At 36.8% G+C, this 20,889-nt stretch overlaps 1 protein-coding gene across 3 annotated transcripts in view; it reads right to left on the reverse strand.

The window, feature by feature from the left end:
- LOC149414654 (nose resistant to fluoxetine protein 6-like) overlaps window positions 1-20,889 on the reverse strand; it is a 49,011-nt gene that overhangs the window by 8,777 nt on the left and 19,345 nt on the right. For all 3 annotated transcript variants that reach the window (XM_089643195.1, XM_089643194.1, XM_089643196.1), the window contains exons 4-10: window positions 18,114-18,307; window positions 17,349-17,482; window positions 17,034-17,181; window positions 12,687-12,842; window positions 10,516-10,638; window positions 9,224-9,469; window positions 8,767-8,862 (exon numbers count right to left, since the gene is read on the reverse strand). In XM_089643195.1, coding sequence (XP_089499321.1) covers window positions 8,767-8,862; window positions 9,224-9,469; window positions 10,516-10,638; window positions 12,687-12,842; window positions 17,034-17,181; window positions 17,349-17,482; window positions 18,114-18,307 — 1,097 coding nt within the window. The remainder of the gene's footprint in view (window positions 1-8,766; window positions 8,863-9,223; window positions 9,470-10,515; window positions 10,639-12,686; window positions 12,843-17,033; window positions 17,182-17,348; window positions 17,483-18,113; window positions 18,308-20,889) is intronic.

Consider the following 20,889-nt stretch of genomic DNA (forward strand, 5'->3'; position numbering starts at 1 on the left):
ACACATATCAAAGATATATATTTAAAGACAAACATACTTCCTTTTACGGTTCTACCTAAATACAATATCACTTGTTAGGCCAGTGCAATTAGCGCCAAAAAGGGGGTCGCGATCGAAGTAATTCCGGTAGTCCCAATTTTTTTATATGTTATATAAACTGATCCCCTGATGTAAAATCTGATTTTCCGACCTTGGCGCACCTGTGCTCGCGCCTCCATTTTGAAAAAACTGGCCGAAATCGGGCCAAAATCTAGTTTTTCCCAAATATCTCATTTCCAATGCAAATTTTGGCTAAAGTATCTTAACAAGTATGATAGAACATAAAATAACCTACAATTTTTGTTAATTAAAATTTCTTCTATCTCTAATAGGTACCGAGGTAGAAAGTCGTAAAGGTGCGTATATTTTTGAAAAAAACAAGTTTTTTGCGCGACTATGTTTGGTTTTTTATAAATACCTCGTTTCCAGTGGAATTTCATGAAAATTTTATTGATACCAATTATGTAGAACATAAAATTTCAAAAAAAGCTGTGCCGTTTTTATGTTTATATAGTTTTTTACCGATATAAAGAATAAACAAATCCAGGTAGGTACGCACAGAAAATCTATCACGGTTTATTATAACGTTATTAGATTTTTTTGGCATTTAAATACAAACATCTATAAATTTACTAGAGGGCACTTCGGTATGGGGGGGGGCTACCCCCCACCCTTCTACTCCTCCCCTCCGGTTCCCTTCAGTTGCCGCATGTCACGTCTTGAGCCTGGAGCGGAGCTTGACAGCGTCAGTGTCACAGCAGCGTTCAGTTCGAAATGATTCAGTGCAATCGAGTATGAAAGATTTACAAAAGAGGGCTACTTTACGATCCGACGGTCTCATAAATTTTGGTCAGGGATTTGGTCTGACATGACCATCGAACAAACTCTGATGAGATCGATGAAAACATCTGGAGGTTTGACCCAAGGACGGGGAATCACAGACAGTTCCATCCTTCGTTGGACTGCTGGATTCGTTTATCTGCATAACATTTGTGAGGGTATCGAGTCATTTTGTGGGATTGAATCAGGAACGTCAGAGCAACATGTAGAGATGAGGCCTGCAAGAATTAAGAGGGATGATCGAGACGTTCAAACTCTCATTGATTGGTTTGCTTGCCATGAACCATTTCCTAAAACAAACGTGATTATGTCTATTAGCAGAGGCACAATCGGGGATAGCAAAGTCACTTGTCACATGGCTGAAAAGATGGGGAAATTAGCTATGTCTAAAGTTATCATCAAAAACTTTGGAAACCTACACTTAAAACGTAATGATGCAATAGTTTCTCTTGCGGCGGTGACCAGCAGTGTCAAAAATCAGGGTGTGACTATGTCAATAGATCCATTAATGCTATTCCATCGTATGTGTATTGCCAAAAAGTCTGAAAGTGAACTTAAATAATATTTTCAATATGAACTCTCTCCTGTACCATTGTCTCTTTTCTCAGAAGAAGGCATGCGCAAAAGAACGAAGTCTATATTTTATTCATCATTAAAACCTCTACCAAATAATAGAGAACTGGGAAGCAGTAAAATACAGGTAATTGATGGAGAATATTTACTGCACAAAGTTGTATGGGGCTCGTGCTCAACTTTTTTCAGTAATTTTCCAGCAATATGTCAGATATGTACAAAATCACTATGGATCCAATGCAGTAGTGGTATTCGATGGATACCCAGATTCTATGGAAAAAAAGCACTAAAGGGGTGGAAAGAACACGGCGTGCCAGAGTTACAACTTCTGCTGAAGTTTTGTTTTATGAAAGCATGCACCCACAAGTGCCACAGGAAAAGTTTCTGGGAAATGAGAAGAACAAGTCTCGTTTTATTTCCCTACTCAGAACCTCATTTGCACGATCCCACATAACGACAGTACAAGCTGAAGAGGATGCTGACGTTCTCATAGTGAACACAGAAAATTCGTTGTCATCTCAACATGATGTAGTCATAATCGTTGGTCAGGATATTGATCAGCTGGTACTCCTCACAGCTCTCTCACCTCTCAACGTATATTACCAAAAAGTTCTAACGCGTTGTACTCGAAAAAATGTTTTTAACACATTGAAATAGTTGAAAACATTTTATTACTTCATGCCATAAGTGGTTGCGATACAACTGGAGCTCCGTTCGGTCAAGGCAAACACAAATTTTGTAATATTCTTCTCAAGAACCACTCAGTGAATGAACTTGTTCGTGTATTTCAAGACCCAAAAGCAAAGACAGAAACAATCACTTTGGCTGCCGAACAACTATTTGCACTTTTGTATGGCGGCAACGAGAAATCAAATTTGGAAAATTTAAGGTACATCATTTTCGTCAAAGTAGTAAAAAAGAACAAATTCAATTTATCCAGGCTACCACCCACCAAAGATGCAGTCCAGCAACACGCTTCAAGAACATACTTGCAAGTGCAGACTTGGCTTGATCACGATAAAGATCCGACTGAATGGGGGTGGAAAAAGGATGCTGTTGGGTTACTTACTCCAGTAACAATGTTGAAGGAAACTGCACCTCAGGCCTTTCTGAACTTCATATCATGTCAATGTAAAAAAGGTTGCGCTGGAAAGTGCACCTGCAGAAAGTCGGGTTTGAAATGTTCCCTACTCTGCATTCATTGCAATGGCAACTCCTGCGAGAATGCTGTAGAAGCCTTCGTTGATGACGATGACAGGAATATGATGACCCAGTCGCCACAAATTTGGGTGATAAGACAGATGAAGAAGCTATTCAAGGCTAGAAGTAAGAAACTATAGTCAAGGGCTCGTACTTCTGTCTAAACTGATCTACCATTAATTTTATTTTTTGTTATGCTGACAACTTAACTAATAAAGAAAAGAATGTCAGTAAATGTTAATTTTACGAAAATACCAATTTTTTATCTTTTTTAAGTACCTTATCATCTTAATTGTATTAATAATCTTAAATGTATGTTGTTATTACGTTGATAGGCATGTCAGACCAAGCTGCGAGCACAAATGTAGTGGCTTGGCCTATTTTATCTGGTCTTCCCATTGGGAATGTATGGCGACCAATATGCTGAAATAGTCTATCTACTATATTTATAGCTAGGTCTGACACAGGCATGACGATTGTTGTCAACGTATATGTTCTTAGAACAATAATTGTTAAAGAAAAATAAAATCAAGGAATGCCAAGTTTAAAACACCTAACCTCAGTTTCAATTTTTGGCCTGGTTTTGGTGGATTAGAGTTTGGATACGTAATAGAGATAAAAAATATAAATTATATACCTATTTCTTTAACGAAATTTTATTTTCTACAAAATTATTATCGATAAATTTTTCACAAAATTGTACTGGAAACGAGGTATTTATAAAAAACCAAACCTAGTCGCGCAAAAAACTTGTTTTTTCAAAAATATACGCACCTTTACGACTTTCTACCTCGGTACCTATTAGAGATAGAAGAAATTTGTTTTTACAAAAGTTGTAGGTTATTTTATGTTCTATTATACTTGTTAAAATAGTTTAGCCGAAATTTGCATTGGAAATGAGATATTTGGGAAAAACTAGATTTTGGACCGATTTCGGCCAGTTTTTTCAAAATGGCGGCGCGAGCACAGGTGCGCCAAGGTCGGAAAATCAGATTTTACATCAGGGGATCAGTTTATATAACATATAAAAAAATTGGGACTACCGGAATTACTTCGATCGCGAATCGCTAATTGCACTGGCCTATGTACAATATTACAAATCATACATAGATCCTAACACACTAACATCAAACCAGCATTTAATTCAGACATACACCAGCACAAAACACGGTCCCAAAATCTAATACACCTAGCATCGTCTACCCACACAACAAAATTTGGTATTAACTAACTAACTAACTAACTAACTAACCATCACGCCGTTTCCCCGCAGGGGTAGGCAGAGAGGACGGACCGCCAAACAACTCGGTCTTGGCACACACTCCTTGCCTCATTTACATTCATACATCGTCTCATACATACTCTTCTATTGTTCTGACTCTTGACATGGCCCGACTCAAGTATCTGATTCACTTGGTCGTGCCATGTCTTCCTCGGGCGTCCCCGACTTCTGCTACCATTCACATTTGCATCGTATATTCTCCTTACACTCCTTTCTTCGCTCATTCGCTCTACATGCCCAAACCATCTAAGCGTCCCTTTCTTGATCTTACTCATTACGCTTACATCAGCCTTGCACTCTTTGCGGATATCCACATTCCTCACACGATCATACATGGTTTTACCACACATACGCCTCAGGGATCTCATTTCAACAGCATTCAATCTACTTTCATCCTTTCTTTGCCAGTTCCATGCCTCACTTCGATACATCAGGGTAGGTACCAGCACTCCATTGTGGACTGCTAACTTCGCTTCTTTGGACAATTTTTTGTTAGCGCCAACTGCGTTCAGTCCTCCATTAATGGAGTTACCTGCATTTACTCTTCTTTCAATATCTCTGTCAGCCTTCCCATCTCTCGTAAACATGCTTCCTAAATACACAAATTCATCCACCTGCTCCAAGTATTCCTCATTCACAACTATATTGCACACTGTTTTCGTACTTTCTCTTTCAAACACCATTACTCTAGACTTACTTACATTCATCATTAACTCATTCTTCACGCATACTTCGTTCATCCTAGACACGAGAGACTGCAGATCATCCATACTATTAGCAATCAGCACCGCATCATCAGCATACAACAGGCAACATACTTTCAGATTACTCAAATTCGCGCCCAATCCCACATCTTTCAATTCTTGCATACAATTATCCATGTATAGATTGAATAACCACGGTGACATTACGCAGCCTTGTTTAACACCTTTTGTGATATCAAACCACCCCGTAAAACCACCGTTCACCCTAACACATGCAACGCTTCCCTCATATAGGGACGCAATTGCCTGAGTCAGATTCGCATTCACTCCATACTTGGACAACACCTTCCATAGCTTTTTCCTGTCGACTCGGTCGTATGCTTTTTGTAGATCTACAAAGGCACAGAAAAGTTTCTGGTTTTTTGCCAGAAACTTCTCGGTGAGCATACGCAATGAGAAGATCTGGTCCATGCACCCCCTTCCACTCGTAAAAGCACCTTGCACATCCCATATTTTATCCTTTGTTTCCTTTCTTACCCTTTCAATCAAAATTCTACCATACAGCTTGCCAACTGAACTTAGCAGGCTAATAGCCCTATGATTCCCACATTCCATACGTGACCCTTTACCTTTGTATAATGGCATGATCACTGCCCTTCTCCAATCTAAAGGCGTGTAACCTTCCTTTAAACATTGGTTAAAAAGATTGCACAACCATGTGAGAATTATACGGCTACCTCCTTTAAAATATTCAGCAGCAATATTGTCGAAACCGACAGCCTTACCATTCTTCATACACTTAATTGATCTTTCTATCTCATCCATGCTAATTTCGGTAACATTCAGTCCATCATCGTTCATATCTGATTCGCCGCTAGAATCACTGTCACTCACTTCGCTTTCAAAGACTTCCTCGAAATACTTCATCCATCTCTCTTTTATTTTTTCCTCATTCGTCAACATTTTTCCATCTTTCGATTTTATTACTTTCATGCTTCCGGTTTCAGGGCCACACCGGGACTTTTTGACTTCCTTCCAAAACAACTTAATGTTTTCTTGGAAATGGTTTGTCATTTTCATTCCTTCTTCCTCTTCCAGGCGTTTCTTTCGTTCTTTCACTCCAACTCTTACTTTTTCTTACATTCCTTATATACTTCTTTCGCTCGATCCTTCTCTTCGCTGGAAGCACTGCCAGCCGCAATCAGACATAACCATGCTTTCTTCTTCTCTGAGACCAGTGCTTTAATATCATCATCCCACCATGCATCACCTTTCTTTCTACCTTGCGTACTTATTCCACACACCTCTCTAGCAGATTCACAAAGACTCACTTTTATGTGGTTCCATGTTTCGTCTATGCTTAGACCATCCATTTTTTTCTCATTCAATCTCGTCTCTGCACAATTCACATACTTACTTCTCTCATTATCGTTTTGTAGTTTTTCTATTTTGATTCTTGTTGGAGTTAGTACCGTTTTCACTTTAGAGCGCCAACCGCGAAAGAGGTTTACTCTCGACACCACCAGAAAGTGGTCAGTTTCAACCTCTGCCCCTCTGAAAACTCTCGTGTCCTCGGTAACGGCTGTCAACCTAGAGTCAATTACTACAAAATCGATAATTGACCTCTCATTTCCTCTTTCCCACGTATATTGGTGGATACCTTTATGATCGAAAAAAGTATTAGACACAAACAGGTTCCACTCTAAACATACTTCAAGTATTCTGTTCCCGTTGTCATTCGTTCTTTTATCCCCAAACATACCTAAGGCCGATTCAAATCCGTCACGTCTAATTCCTACCCACCCATTCAAATCGCCTGCCATTATAATGCTTTCATTAATATTTTTCAGTCTCATCACATCATTCACACCAGTCCAAAAATCATCTTTCTCTTCGTCACTCTCAGAATTGACAGGGGCATAACAAACAACAAGAAACACCCTTGTCAAACCGATTTTGAACCTAATCCACATTATTCTCGGACTTACACATTCATACTGCAACATACATTCAATCATTCTGGGAGACAGTAGCGCTGCAAGACCTTGACAAGCCCTCTCTGTATCTGGTCTCCCAGACCAAATGACGAGCCTATCATTATGCTGCATTGTACCGCTCCCTTTTTTCATACTCTCTGTTACACAAAGTATGTCCAAATATTTGCTAACCATCGTGTCACACAATTCATTCATCTTTCTTTCCATACCTCCTCTAATATTCCACGTACCAATTCGACATTGTTCGAGTTCCTTCCTCCTCTTTGCGCCACCGAAGGGTTGGCGATGTGATGGATAGCGAGCCTCATCGACACCTGTGTCGGCTATTCCCTTCTATGAACTGCTTATCTAGTCTAACATACTGATACTTAGGTATAAATCACTAACATACAAATTAGTATAATATTTAACTTAATCCTAACGCCATCAAAACTATTCCAGATGTCCAAATGAAAAAACTTAATTCTAAAACAAAAAGTATTATAATCACTATAACAATACACTAATCACTGCATAATTGTTTGTAATAGTTCATATTGGCAGAAGACAAAAGACGCGGCTTCATTTCGATTTCGTCCTTCCTAGGGCGTAGGGGCACGGGGGCGGTGCAGCGGGGGTGTAGAAATTGCCAGATGATTGTTTTGTATGGGTCATCTTGTAGGGGCGATGGTCGTGAGCGAATCAGTGACCGAACCACGGACAGGTCGTATAGCCGACAGACGTCTATAACGGAGCCGGTAAAGGTAACGGCGAGCATGGTGGCGGCAGCGGGGGTTGAAATATCGGTATGTGACGGTCGATGAGGTCTCCACATCTGGTAGAAATTATCAAATGCCAAACTCGGGCTCACTGACACTGCATTTTTTTGCGGCACCGGGGGTTGACGTATCGGTACGGGGTGGCGAGAGACACGGGTAGGTTGCTGCGACCGCCGATGAGATGTCCACATCTGGTAAAAATTCCGGACTCGGGCTCACTAACACTACACTATCCCTTGGGATAAACAATCTTGCTAATTATTCTTAAAACTCGTCATTCTTCCACACCTGTCACCGTAAAATTATTATAACTGCACTAACGTAACTGACAGACAATAAGACACATTTACGTGTACTTTTAACGGCGGAATATATTAAATATCCCTATAAATTAGGGAAGGATAGTGAGACCGACGAAGAACACGTCAGGCTGTCCCGAGAGCCCGACATGTATTAACTCATTACAATATATTGCATATAGACAATACAATGCATTACCTAATGAAATAAAGCAATCAGTAACTAACAAAAAAATATTAGTTAAAACGCTTAAAGATTATTTCCTGAAAATGTTTTTAAACCAGTGAATTTTCGCTCGCTTTCATATGTTGGTTTACTATGTTTCATGTGTATAGATGTCTCTCAGTATTTCTAAAATCTCTATTCTTAACAATGTATTTTTCCTTTTTTATTTATTTTTCTTTTCCTTTTCAATATGTTGTATTTTTTTTTAAGTTTAATATCCTTGTAAAATGTATTTTATGTGTCTGTACTTCCCGTAATGAGTTTTATCTCAACTCATTGGGAATAATGTGTTACTTACCATGTTTTTTGTAATACATTATAAATAAATAAAAAATAAAAAAAATAAAAAATATTAACTTGCAATTCCTAAAAACATTTATAAAGTTGAAAAAAATGTTCGCTGCATGTTTTATTATATATTATATTATATTGTTAAATGTGATGTTGTTTATTATATTGTTTAATAATGTATAGTTTTCAAATAAAACAAAATTTGATCAAAAGTGATAAATTAAGTATTTTTTTTGCAGGTTGACATTATCCTATTGAGCTAAGACTTTCCAAATCTTATTTTCTAGACAAATGGCAAATATAAGGGGGGTCAGGCCGGCATTAGGAAGAAAATATGTTTTCACCTTTTTCCTTGTAACCACCCTAATGTATACATGTACGAACATAATTGATTTATATATTGTTACTTTTTGTTGTATAATGTATTGTATAATAAATAAAAAACCTTATGTTTACGCTGTATTATGTAGTAAATCATGTTAAATATATATCAAATAAAAAAATAAAAATAAAGTAATAATGATCAATTCATAAATTTTTTATTCATATGTACTTACAAAGGAATAATTCCAGCTGCATAAACCGTGTATCCAGTGTAAACGTTGGCAACTACGAGAATCGACGCGAAAGTAAACATTGCCAGTTTCAAATATCTGAAAGGAAAAGTGCACATTTTTACACACATCTCAACTCGATCGTGCAATTAAAAATAAATGTTACATAAAATATGATATGGTGTACGATATCAAGTAGGTGGGTATTTAAGTATCTAAGTAGAGTAGAGTGTTGTAGTACAAATCTAATTATATCATAAGATACTTTGCTTTTCATTTACTAAATCAGAGAAAATTAGAATCATACTATTAACAGAACTATTCTTATTCATATATATGTATGAGTAAGCGATTAATTGCTAGCTTATCAAAAAGTTTCCAAAACTAGTCCTTGTAACTTATTTGTTTGAACACCAGTTGTCACTGCTATGTAAAATCTGACAATTTAGTTAAAACTCACTTGGTGGCTATTGTTAGCAGCACTGCACCCACCAAGAAGGTTTGCATATCGCTGCCAAGGTACCAACTCCAGATCATGCACATCTCCGCCCTGGGGAAGAGGTTGTTGATGAAGAGCAGGTTCTTCCACCAGCTGCTCTGGCAGGTTATGTCGTTCCGCTCTTCCGACCACAAAACTGTTTGCCGATGCCTCATGGCTGATGTCGTGTAAGCAAAACCGAGGGCAAACAGATATGCCGGAAGTAATCTGAAACAATCGGTGATTCAATCCAATACTGCATTTGTAATTTGTATACCTTTCTTGAAAGAATGGGGTTTGCGTACGGACAATACTATCTATTCGTTTTATGGAATAACTTTATGAGTTTTACCTCAAATTGTAATATTCAATTATTAAAGATAATATAAGCGATTCTTAAACCAAGATATGAAACAGAAAAAGAAAGGTCACATCTAGGACGTGAACCCAGGTCCCTCGCCTTACCGGGGCGCTCCTCTACCAACTTAGGTAATGGGACCCTATCATCTTCAGTCATATTTAACTGTATCATACTTCGAATAAGAAACTACCTGTATTATCTTCATTTTCTCACTGCACATTTTTTATTGGCTGCTGTATTTATGTATAATCGCAAGATTCAACCCGTACTAAATTCAATATAGACGGTGTCTTGGATAAATATATTCGATTTTTATTTTAATGTGTGACATCTATTGACTCGACCGTATATTTTTTAGAATGGCCAAGTACCCCCCCCCCACCTTCCTCTTCCCATCTTCAGCCTCACATCCTACTCCAATTCGGCATTTCCCAATGGCGCGGCGCACAGTGGGCTGAAAATCGCCTTCATAGACATAGAGACTTGAATTTTCAAGGGTATTTTTTTGGTTAGAAATGGATTCTGCTGATCATTACTATGCTATAAAATTTCGTATGAAGCAATTGCGTGTACAAATGAAGGAGTTATCATTTTTTTAAGAAAAATTTGTATGGCACTGACATTAAAAATGAGGCTATCTCTGGAATCATAAGGTTGGCCAATATATCCTTACACACAGATACTTTACAGATACTTACACAATGATCATCAGAATTCATTTCTAGCCGAAAAAATACCATTGAAAATTCAAGTCTCTATGTCTATGAAAGGCGATTTTCAGTGTGCGGCGTTCACACTTTGGCGAGTTGGCGCCAACTTTGCTCATTGCGTCATTAAATGTTACAATACAAGTGAATTCCTTATGTGAAAGAAAAACACTACGTAATATATTTTACATAAAAAGACTGCTGACCTTGCTACTCTGTGTAAAGTTGATAGACAAACTGATCTCATCTTTTTGCTCAATGACTCCGTGACTCCTGCTTTTGCCTTTTTTATCTCTGATCCCAAGAAACTATATCCCAAAAGGAAGCCACTGAAAAAATCAGAATATGAATTTTAACATTTTGGATGGATAGAAGGCAGAATTATTATTAATTTGTTTATTATTTTTGTACATGATCAGATTTTTTTGCACCTCACAAACGTTGTAATTGTTACGGTAACCGTATAAAACAGAACAATGACAAAACAGAACATGATAAATAAATATTAGGTTATGTTAGATTTGTTGTTTGTCTGATCTTTTCTTAAATTTTTCATTTTGTCACTGTTCTATTCTGTCATAAAACGAATTGGTTAGTTTTTATTTTTGATATGTTTATATATTTAAAAAAATAGTACTTATATTTGGAGATATGTTTTTTATGCTTTTTTGTTCTAAAAAATTTATTCCGGTAATGGTAAGGAGACGAATGAAAGATGTTGTAATTTCGAAAAAAGTTGTTTTTCTTTCTTACTTCTACCATGATGTAGAATCACCTCCCGAAGTAAGCGCGCTTTACCCCAGGACACCATAGAAATACGAAATACGAAATACGAAAATATAAAGTTTTATTATATTTTCTATAAAGTTTAATAAGTGTTTTTTTTACAATAAAATAGCAATTATTTGAGTTTTCACTGTAAATAAATACAGTATCCACGGCTTTGAAAAGGGTAGAAAGTTTTTATTTTTCCCGATGCCTTTGAATGTTTGAGATCTCAGCTTCTCGACTGTTCTTTATAAAACGAAAAGTAAGAACTCTTATCTCATTGTTTTTTTTTGTTTCCAATCAAATAAGATTTATTTTATTAAGTTACCCACATTTTTCACGATGCAAAATCCCGTGAAAAGAAAAAATGCTTTGATTGTTCCTATCGGCCCATGCGGCGTTCAGCATTGAGTATTCGGCAATGTCGTCTGGTTTCACAACATGTGTACCCAGTTAACAGAGCCTACTTCTACATCAAGGCGGAACATTGGTACCACAGGCGAATGCATTTTTCTTCATCCTACAAACATTGTGCCTTCCACTACCAACAGCGCGCATCCAGGGCCGGCCCCATACACCCGGTAGGCGCAATTGGAGCAGTCCGTTCCGGGCGCCGAATTGCCAAGACGATGATAAGACCTAACAGTCCTTAACCGGTCAGCAACGTAAGCAGATATACACGATAAAATAACGATAGCAGTCAAGTACAATAAGCGTGTTTACACGTCAACGCGTGTGTTTCCACAAAAATCGTCATAACTCCGTTATTCTTCTAGTGACATCCCTAAAACAAAAAGTAAAATATTCGTATTGAATGAAGCTTCACATCTCTATTCAAAGTTATCCATAGAAACCCGTAAAAAGACCTACTCAGTGGAAGCAAATTTTACCCGCCAAATCGTAAAACGACGCCAAGAAAGCCGTTTGACGTGCCGACCCGCCTCGCAAGTTTAATTATTTTTTTAAAAATATATTTTGTATGAAATGGTCAAAAAGTGAAGTGACAGAATTGTTTATTGTACATTTGTACGGTGAAATAAGTGTTTTTTTTTTACATTATCCGTGATTTTAGTATCGTTTTTACATAAAACATTACAGGTGAGTCATTTTTACAATTTTTTCATGTTTCCATTCTAAATTTAAATATTTACAAATGTTAATATTTATTTATGATACAACAATTTGAAAGCCTATTTTGTAACCTTTCTAAAACAGTTTTTACTATTCGGCTCCGTTCAGTAATGTTTCATTTATAGAGCTTTGATTGTGAGGCGGTAATAACACAACGTTTTCGTGAAATTGACATTTCGGTAAAGACATCTTAGCTTCAAGTTCGCGAAAAGTCGGAGGGGTTAAATAACAAATATGTATATACGAATGGTAGAGGGTGCGCGCTAGTATTAAAAAAGGTCAAAATTAATGGGCGTAGCCGAAGATATATAGAATAAGGAAAAGGAACGAAGCAAAAATAAATGGCGCGAAGTTGAAGAGAAATATGTTATAAATAGGTAGAAATTCGTCTAAACAGTCCAACTAGATTCTTCGGTGAGGTTCTAATTCAATTGTTAAATGTTAATGATAATTTAGTATTATTCAGTGTAGGCCAAACCTCATGCTGATGAATGTGTCCACAGTGAAAGAGGCATTGGTAATTGCTTGCGGGAGCAGATGGTCGGATATATATAGGACTAAGGTTCGGTTGATGACTGAGTCACCCATAAACACCAATCCATGGTTTATCACTATCCAGATTGTGGTGAAACATCTGCAATTGAAGGGTTAAAAAAATATTTTACATAATTTATTTCTTTATTAACTTGTTGTGGCTCAATCTGTCTGTGTGCACATAGAAAAACAATACGTCCAACAGATGGAGCTCTTAAACAGCACGTTTTCACATGTCGAGGTAACATCTATATTAATTTTAGCTGACCCGGCTATCGTTGTTCAGCCGTATAAAATATTTCTAGTTAATATTTTGGTTTTTAAATAAATAACATAACGAATGTATTGCAAGTATGTGGGGATAGGATCTGTGATAGAAATAGGAATGAAGCACTGTAGACGATGACCACCGATAAAAACACCAACCATTAATTTCTCAATTCAATGTATTTCATTAAAGTAACGGATTAACATATTCATTGTTTGATCTCTTAAAAGTTAACTGTAAAGTGAAAAACAGTTAATTATTTATCCTAAAGTAGGAAAATGAAATAAAGAAAATCAGTATTAATTTGGAATAGCAATTGAGTGTACGAATAATGTTTTGTCCGTCCGTCTTTAGCCAACACAAATAAGCTCAATGGTTTGCCCACGCGAGAACATGCTACGTATAATTGTCCGTGTTAAAACATGGTGTGTCGAAATCTAAGCCGCAAACAAACATCGTTTGGACTTGGGACTTATTGATTGTCATCTTGTTGGATTTGTTCGTCTGTTCTTTCTGCTCTACTATTTCGCATGTATGTTGCTTTATTCTTTCGACGGCCCAAAAGGGCCCCCTTGCGTCTTGCTGGCATTGTTTACTGCAATACACGCACACAAATAGATAAATTAAAATAAATCATACGAAATTTTGCACACACTGCGTTGAGATACATAAAAAATGCCTAATGAAATGTCAAAATGACGCGACGCTTCTCGTGAATGACTTGCTCATGTGTAGATGAAAGTTCGATGAGGCGGACGTAGCGCCATCTGTCATTCAACAACATAAATAATTTTGTTCTGTTTGAAATACGAACGAGGGTTAAATTTGTTCATACAAAAATACTAAAATGACAGTTAAAAAATTTGAGGGTCGCGATTGAAAAATGGGAGAGTGAAAATTTTAAATTATATGTATTTTTTGATGCCAAATAAAAAAAATACAAAAATTATTTTTGTCACTTTATTTTAAACACTTGTCAATTATTATTTTACACCCTAATCACCTAGCGGTATGAAAAATACTTTACGACCTATTATCATACCTAACAAATAGTCATAAAAAATTACATAAAAATCTTTCGAGACACGAGATTTTTATATGTATAGATATAAAAACACACGCGTATTCGAATGCAACGTTGAGTCAAAATTTTAAAGCAATCGGTGAAGATAGATTATAAACTCCCTGATGGATATTTTAGAATATTTACTGTATAATACAGTGACAACAATAAATACAGTATAATACATGGTACATATAATTGTGCATAATATGAGAAAAAAAAATTAACCAGATGGCATAAAAATAATATTTGTTTATAAGTGAATACAAGTAATTTATAATAAGCAGTACCTAGTAAACAATCGCTTCTAGGCGATGATCCTAAATAATAATATAATGCTACATACAAACATCATTCAGGTATGTCTTATATGTATAATGGTTAACTTAATTTAAAAATCACGATATTTGAGGTGAATTTGTTTCCGTATGTAATGATCTCAACTTTTCAAACTTTTCCTTTTTCTCTTTCTACGATAAATTTTCTTTAAGTGTGCGCTTCCTAGTTTGTCTACGTGATCTACGACCTTGAACGTAATCATTTCACGTGACGGTTCAGTATAAAAAGGTTTCACCGAACGTTGTGTTGGTTTTTTGTTTCTCGGTATAGAAACCTAGTTATCTTTGTATGTGTGTGGTACCCCTCGGTTCTTTTGAGATAGAGTGAGTTGAATCCATTACCGCTGTGTTTTAAAGCCATTTCATAAACCTTATTTTCTAAGTCGCCTGCTCCCCAACTAGCTACGTGATTCTATCTGTCGTAGGATAATGTGAGTATAATAAAGTGTTAGATTTTATATATGTGATATACATACGATAAATTTATGGTGTTAGTTGTCGGCGCCACCCATGTATATATTTTGGGAGGGAAGGGAGAGGAACGGAAATGAATTTGTTCAAGCTAAGTTGGCTCCTCCTCTTTACCAAACAGATCTGATGGATGATAATTTGAAAGAGGCGATCGATATCTGCGTGTCTGGATATCTTAACCGGCCGGGTCTCCCCTTGTTCCAAATTGGCAACCGTCACGCCAGAATAAAGAAAACCAGGTCTCCTCACCAATTTCAGAAATGCCCCAACCTCATTGCACCTCCAGGAAAATCTACTTTACTGAGTGTAGAAGGGGAAAACCATGACATCCCTTGTCACGAATCTAGTCGCGAAAATGTGACACGTAAGGTCCTAAGTTACATGCCACCTCCAGAAAACGCTGTAAATTCCTCGTCGTCGGGAACTTACATCCCTTTCTAGGTCAATAACATAGATAGCACACGACGATCTTGTCGACATTTAATCTGCTTCTATCGATAGGTTGTGTGCCTATCCATTCAGCCAATTATCATGTGAGATATATGTAAGGTTTACTCGAAATGCCAAATTTAGGATGAGGACTGTCTGTATTTTAGTATTTGGTTCCAGTAATTATTTTATGAGGTTACTAGCATCCTCGTGTATTAGGTATGGGTAACTTCTATTGAATACCTATCCTCTCAGGTAGGTGTAAACGGATAATTGGTTTGATTTTTTGCATTTAATTTAAAGAGGCTGCCTACCTCTCGAAAGGTACCTGTTGAGAAAAGTTGTTCGGTTGGTAGTTTTATTTCGGAGATTACCATCTCCCTCTTTTGACTCTAGATTTGTTTTTGTACATCCCAATTTGTAAATTAGAAAGTCAAACAATAGATGAAAAGTATCAAATTAGAAAGTCAAATAACAGAAGAAAAGTATTCATTTTTGTTCTGTCTGGTTGCATCCGATCGCTTTCTATTCGGGCGGTCATACGCTAGCAAAACTTCCCCTTCGACTGACTGTACACCGCGCCTCGGCGTACATATGAAAAGGTCACTGGCCCGTCTCCCTTTTTCAGCTGATAGATAATCTGATTGACACATTCCCTTTTGAAACATCATTTGGGCGGCAGGGGTTGTAAACTTGGTTGCTGATCTTCGATTTTAACCGTCTTTTTAAAGGGTTTTCTGGAATTTAATAAATAATATTAAAAAACTCACCCTGTTATTCACCTCCAAATCCTAGTGTGAAACTTACCTGGTTACACACTACATAGCTAAATCAGTTTAATTTTCGGTCTCCTCCCTACACCTATAAAAGAGTAATTAAATAATCCTGTAAACAAAATTATACCTCCCTAATCTCTGTTAGGATTCGATCCCGAGTTTTATGATTTGTTTGATTCTCTGGTTTACGGTCTCCGTGGATAGAACGCCATCTCGCCAATTATTTTATACCTCCCTAGCTCGATCAACCGATATGATAAACACTTCCTGCTGCTAAATACGTTCACTTTATTTTTAAAACGCAATTATTATTATTATTATGTTTATTGTTATTTCTGTGTTTTTAAAACAAGTAATTTAGTTTGAACTATTTACGAAATCACGTTTAATTTAACACATTTTATATTATAATCGCGATCGCACAACTCTTAGCTCCCTTGAGGTGATTTTTCACAAAACGGCGCTCTACAAATTATCCAATTATTATTATCTCTATCCTCACTGAGTCCAACCACTTTCACTTCACACAAACACCGGTTAAACAATATTTCACTTTAATTCAATATTTAACAATACTTTTTAACACCATCTGAATTCACTAACTAACTGTAATTTCACACATCGCCACTGATTTTTAATCGATTTCTCCGAGCTGTCTCCATCTCCAACTTCAAATCCCGACTGTCCGTCATGCGATCTCTGCTCCCTTTCCGTGGGAACGTGTTTACTCAAAAGGCCTGCTTGTAATTTATCTTATCTGTTAGTCTAAACAAAAAAATTTTTGGAGTACATTCGTTTAGTTTATTTATGTGATTGTTCAAACCATCACACGTACTAAGAGCTAGCTACGCCCTTGGTTGGTTATCACTGTGGTATGTAATAGAAAAGTAATCCGTGATTTTGTTAAGGTACAAAGATTAATAAAAATAAGCAAATAATTACTAACCTTATGCCAAAAAGTGGCAACATCGAATTATCTTCACCGGGAGATGTGCTGAAAATATTTCTGGCGTTCATATCAACGCTAAAACAACGTATGAACTTCGCTGGAAAACTAATTTTCTGTGGTTGTTTCGGAGCCACGACAAAACCATCTAAAAAATAAAAAAAGCTTGTTAACCATACAATTTAAAGTAAATTTAAACCAAATAGAGGGTGTAAAAAAAAACTGTACTAAATAAATTAAACCCTATTTCTGTTTTGCCGCACCCTGTGTATAATTAATTATTATGATTTAAGTGTTTACGTTTTGGTAACTTACCACTGGTATTATTTTCGCAATCGTTTTCTTTTACAATGACTTCTTTTCTGCTTTCTTCGACCATGGGTTTATAAATGGTCACATCGTATATTGTCCCCACGACGCACAGTGCCAATGTAGTTGCAACGCTTACTCTAAAATCAAAGGGCATTATTTAGAGACAGTAAATGTTACAACGGAAGCTGAAGCGGATATTATTTGCGGATAAGAAATTGAACGAGAACGGGTAGAAGAGAAAGTTTTGAACCTCTAAAGCTCTGAGAATTTCCAATGTACTTCTCTTAGGAGAACTGCCGGAAAACAGATTCCGCGGAGAATAATTTCCCATTAATTTGATTCAAGATAAGTTCGCTGTTTTTGAAAGTATTTCTAAATAAAATACTCTTAAAAGCAGATGAAACTTTTATATTTAGTATTACACAGCGCACATGCCTAATCACTGTTGCTAACGAAATCATTCTAAAAATTTGCCTTAAATTATTGTTAAAATTTTGCAGAAGCAGAAGTGAAAGTTGAAAGTTTACAGAACTTCAACGTTTGCGGAAGCAGAAGCAGAGTCAAAATATTTTTGTTATTTTTCCACTTTTCTTTCTGGGCGGGTTGTAATATTAAAAAGTTATTTTTGGAATCAATTTATTTAAAAATAGTTTTTTTCGCCTCGTAATAAGCATGTTCAAGCATAAGTAACGGTAACGCTGCCGGGTAATCTTAGAAGCGAAAAGAAGCCTGCAAACTTGGTTCCTATTGATTAGGTTAAAAACTCACATGAAAATCTTAAATAGTCGGGTTTGTGTCCAGGCATAATCGTCTTCAGTTTTTTTGACCCCTTCCATGGTGAGACTCGTCTCGTAGATTTGTTGATAGGCAAGGATCCCAGACTCAAAGTATTCTTCGAGGAATCCATAGATCTCAGTCTCCGTGCATGACGAGGGCAGGCAGAGACCCAGAGTTATTCTATCCTTAAAATACACGCTAAAAGTTTAGTTACACCAATTCCTACAATATACCATCTACACTCACATTCAAACATAATAATTTGGTTTTTTTTATCATCGAAGGTAATTCTAATATTTTAAAAAACATTACCGGTAACTCAATAAATGCGCACTCACAACGCTCCACTAATAAACACAATTCAGTCAAACCATGTAAGTTATTCTTACCTTTAAAAACATGTTCAAAGTCTACTGGAACCAATTTACACAATTTGATAATTACATTCACATTCTTGAATAGATTCATAGATATTTTCTTGTCTGTTTTTCTAAACTCTTTGCTTCTTCTTACATTAACACTCGCGTTCATTATCTAGTAAAACCGAACAATTTCCAAAAACATAATTTTGCAAAAAACAAGTTATTACAAAAATAGTGACAGCAGGCGCACGGCGAGCGATTAGTATTTTACCACTGGCTTCCAAGGGTTAAAATATAACTGGTTGGTACCTACCCAAAAAAAGTCAGGGGAAAAATGTTCTTCTAATTTTAAATTTTACTCCACGCATTGGTAGGCAAGATACATTAGTTCCACTTTTAAACAAGTAAGCATTATGAAAATATTATAGGTAGGTACTATATTATTCAAATTCCTTGGAAGATACCATAGAAATACAAATTAATAGAATTTGCGCGGAGCGGAGAAGTGCCACAATGGACAGCGCTGCAACTTGCTTAGCGAACTTTACTTTTCTGCGCATGGTCTGATTATTTCAATGTGCGCTCTACGCTACTAATATTATATTAATTTGTATATTAGTGATTTATACCTAAGTATCAGTATGTTAGACTAGATAAGCAGTTCGTAGAAGGGAATGGCCGACACAGGTGTCGATGAGGCTCGCTATCCATCACATCGCCAACCCTTCGGTGGCGCAAAGAGGAGGAAGGAACTCGAACAATGTCGAATAGGTACGTGGAATATTAGAGGAGGTATGGAAAGAAAGATGAATGAATTGTGTGACACAATGGTTAGCAAATGTTTGGACATACTTTGTGTAACAGAGAGTATGAAAAAAAGTGGGTGTGTCAAGCCTACGCAAGACAGAAGTGAAACTTCTTTTGTCAAACCGTATGAACCACAATCAATTACGTATTTCACTCGTATTACACTCACGACGCAGTATACTAACCAAGCAGCTGATGCTTGGCGTGGCGCAGTTCGCTGGTGTCTGAGAGAGAGGAAAGAAGAGAAGAGAGAGAACGTTCGTGAGCGGCTCCCCCACCTCAACAAGCGCATATGGTGAGAGAGGGACAGTGAACGGTGAGCGGTGGTGGGGGTACCCGCATTTTCGTGTCGATCCTGACTCGGTTTTACTCCGTCCCCGAATTACGCGCCTAAAGAAGTTTCACTTCAATATAATATATTTTTAAAAATAATGTACAATGTACAGAAATAGAATCCCACACAAGATCGCGTAGTGCGCTCTAGCGAACGGATATTTTATCAGAGGGAGATAGTTTTAATTTTTTTTTCTGTAAATTATTACATATTATCAAAATAAATAAATTAATTAAATAAATGTAATACAATTATCATAATATACGGATTAGATAATAATTTTAATCCAACACAATAACGCAAAGCGCGCTCTAGCGGAGTAATGTTTTATCACAGTGAGATAAGTGTTTTTATTATTTTGCAATATTATTTTCTTTTAAAAAATGTTCTGACCTACTAAAAAATAAGATATTGAATGAAAAAGGCGTTAAAAACAAAAAAATAATGTGCGATGGCCGAGAATCGAACTCGGATCAACTGCTTGGAAGGCAACTATGCTGACCATTACACCACCAACGCCAGTTGTCGGGATGAGCTAAGAAGCATTTATATGTTACTTCAAAACTTTGACTAGATCAAATGAACGTTAATCGGTGGTGGGGGTACCCGCATTTTCGTTTCGATCGTGACTCGGTTTTACTCCGTCCCCGAAAATTCATTACGCGCCTAAAGAAGTTTCACTTCAAAAGGGAGCAGTACAATGCAGCATAATGATAGGCTCGTCATTTGGTCTGGGAGACCAGATACGGAGAGGGCGTGTCAGGGTGTTGCAGCTCTACTGTCTCCCAGAATGATTGAATGTATGTTGCAGTATGAATGTGTAAGTCTGAGAATAATGTGGATCAGGTTCAAAATCGGTTTGACAAGGGTGTTTCTTGTTGTTTTTTATGCCCCTGTCAATTCTGAGAGTGACGAAGAGAAAGATTTTTTTTGGACTGGTGTGAATGATGTGATGAGACTGAAAAATATTAATTAAAGGATTATAATGGCAGGCGATTTAAATGGGTGGGTAGGAATTAGACGGGATGGATTTGAATCGGCCTTAGGTATGTTTGGGGATAAAAGAACGAATGACAACGAGAACAGAATACTTGAAGTATGTTTAGAGTGGAACCTGTTTGTGTCCAATACTTTTTTCGATCATAAAGGTATCCACCAATATACGTGGAAAGAGGAAATGAGAGGTCAATTATCGATTTTGTAGTAATTGACTCTAGGTTGAGAGCTGTTACCGAGGACACGAGAGTTTTCAGAGGGGCAGAGG

This window comes from Hesperophylax consimilis, chromosome 19 (genome assembly GCF_061612785.1).
Source record: "Hesperophylax consimilis isolate HC1 chromosome 19, BYU_Hcon_1.0, whole genome shotgun sequence".
NCBI classification, from domain to species: Eukaryota; Metazoa; Arthropoda; class Insecta; order Trichoptera; family Limnephilidae; genus Hesperophylax; species Hesperophylax consimilis.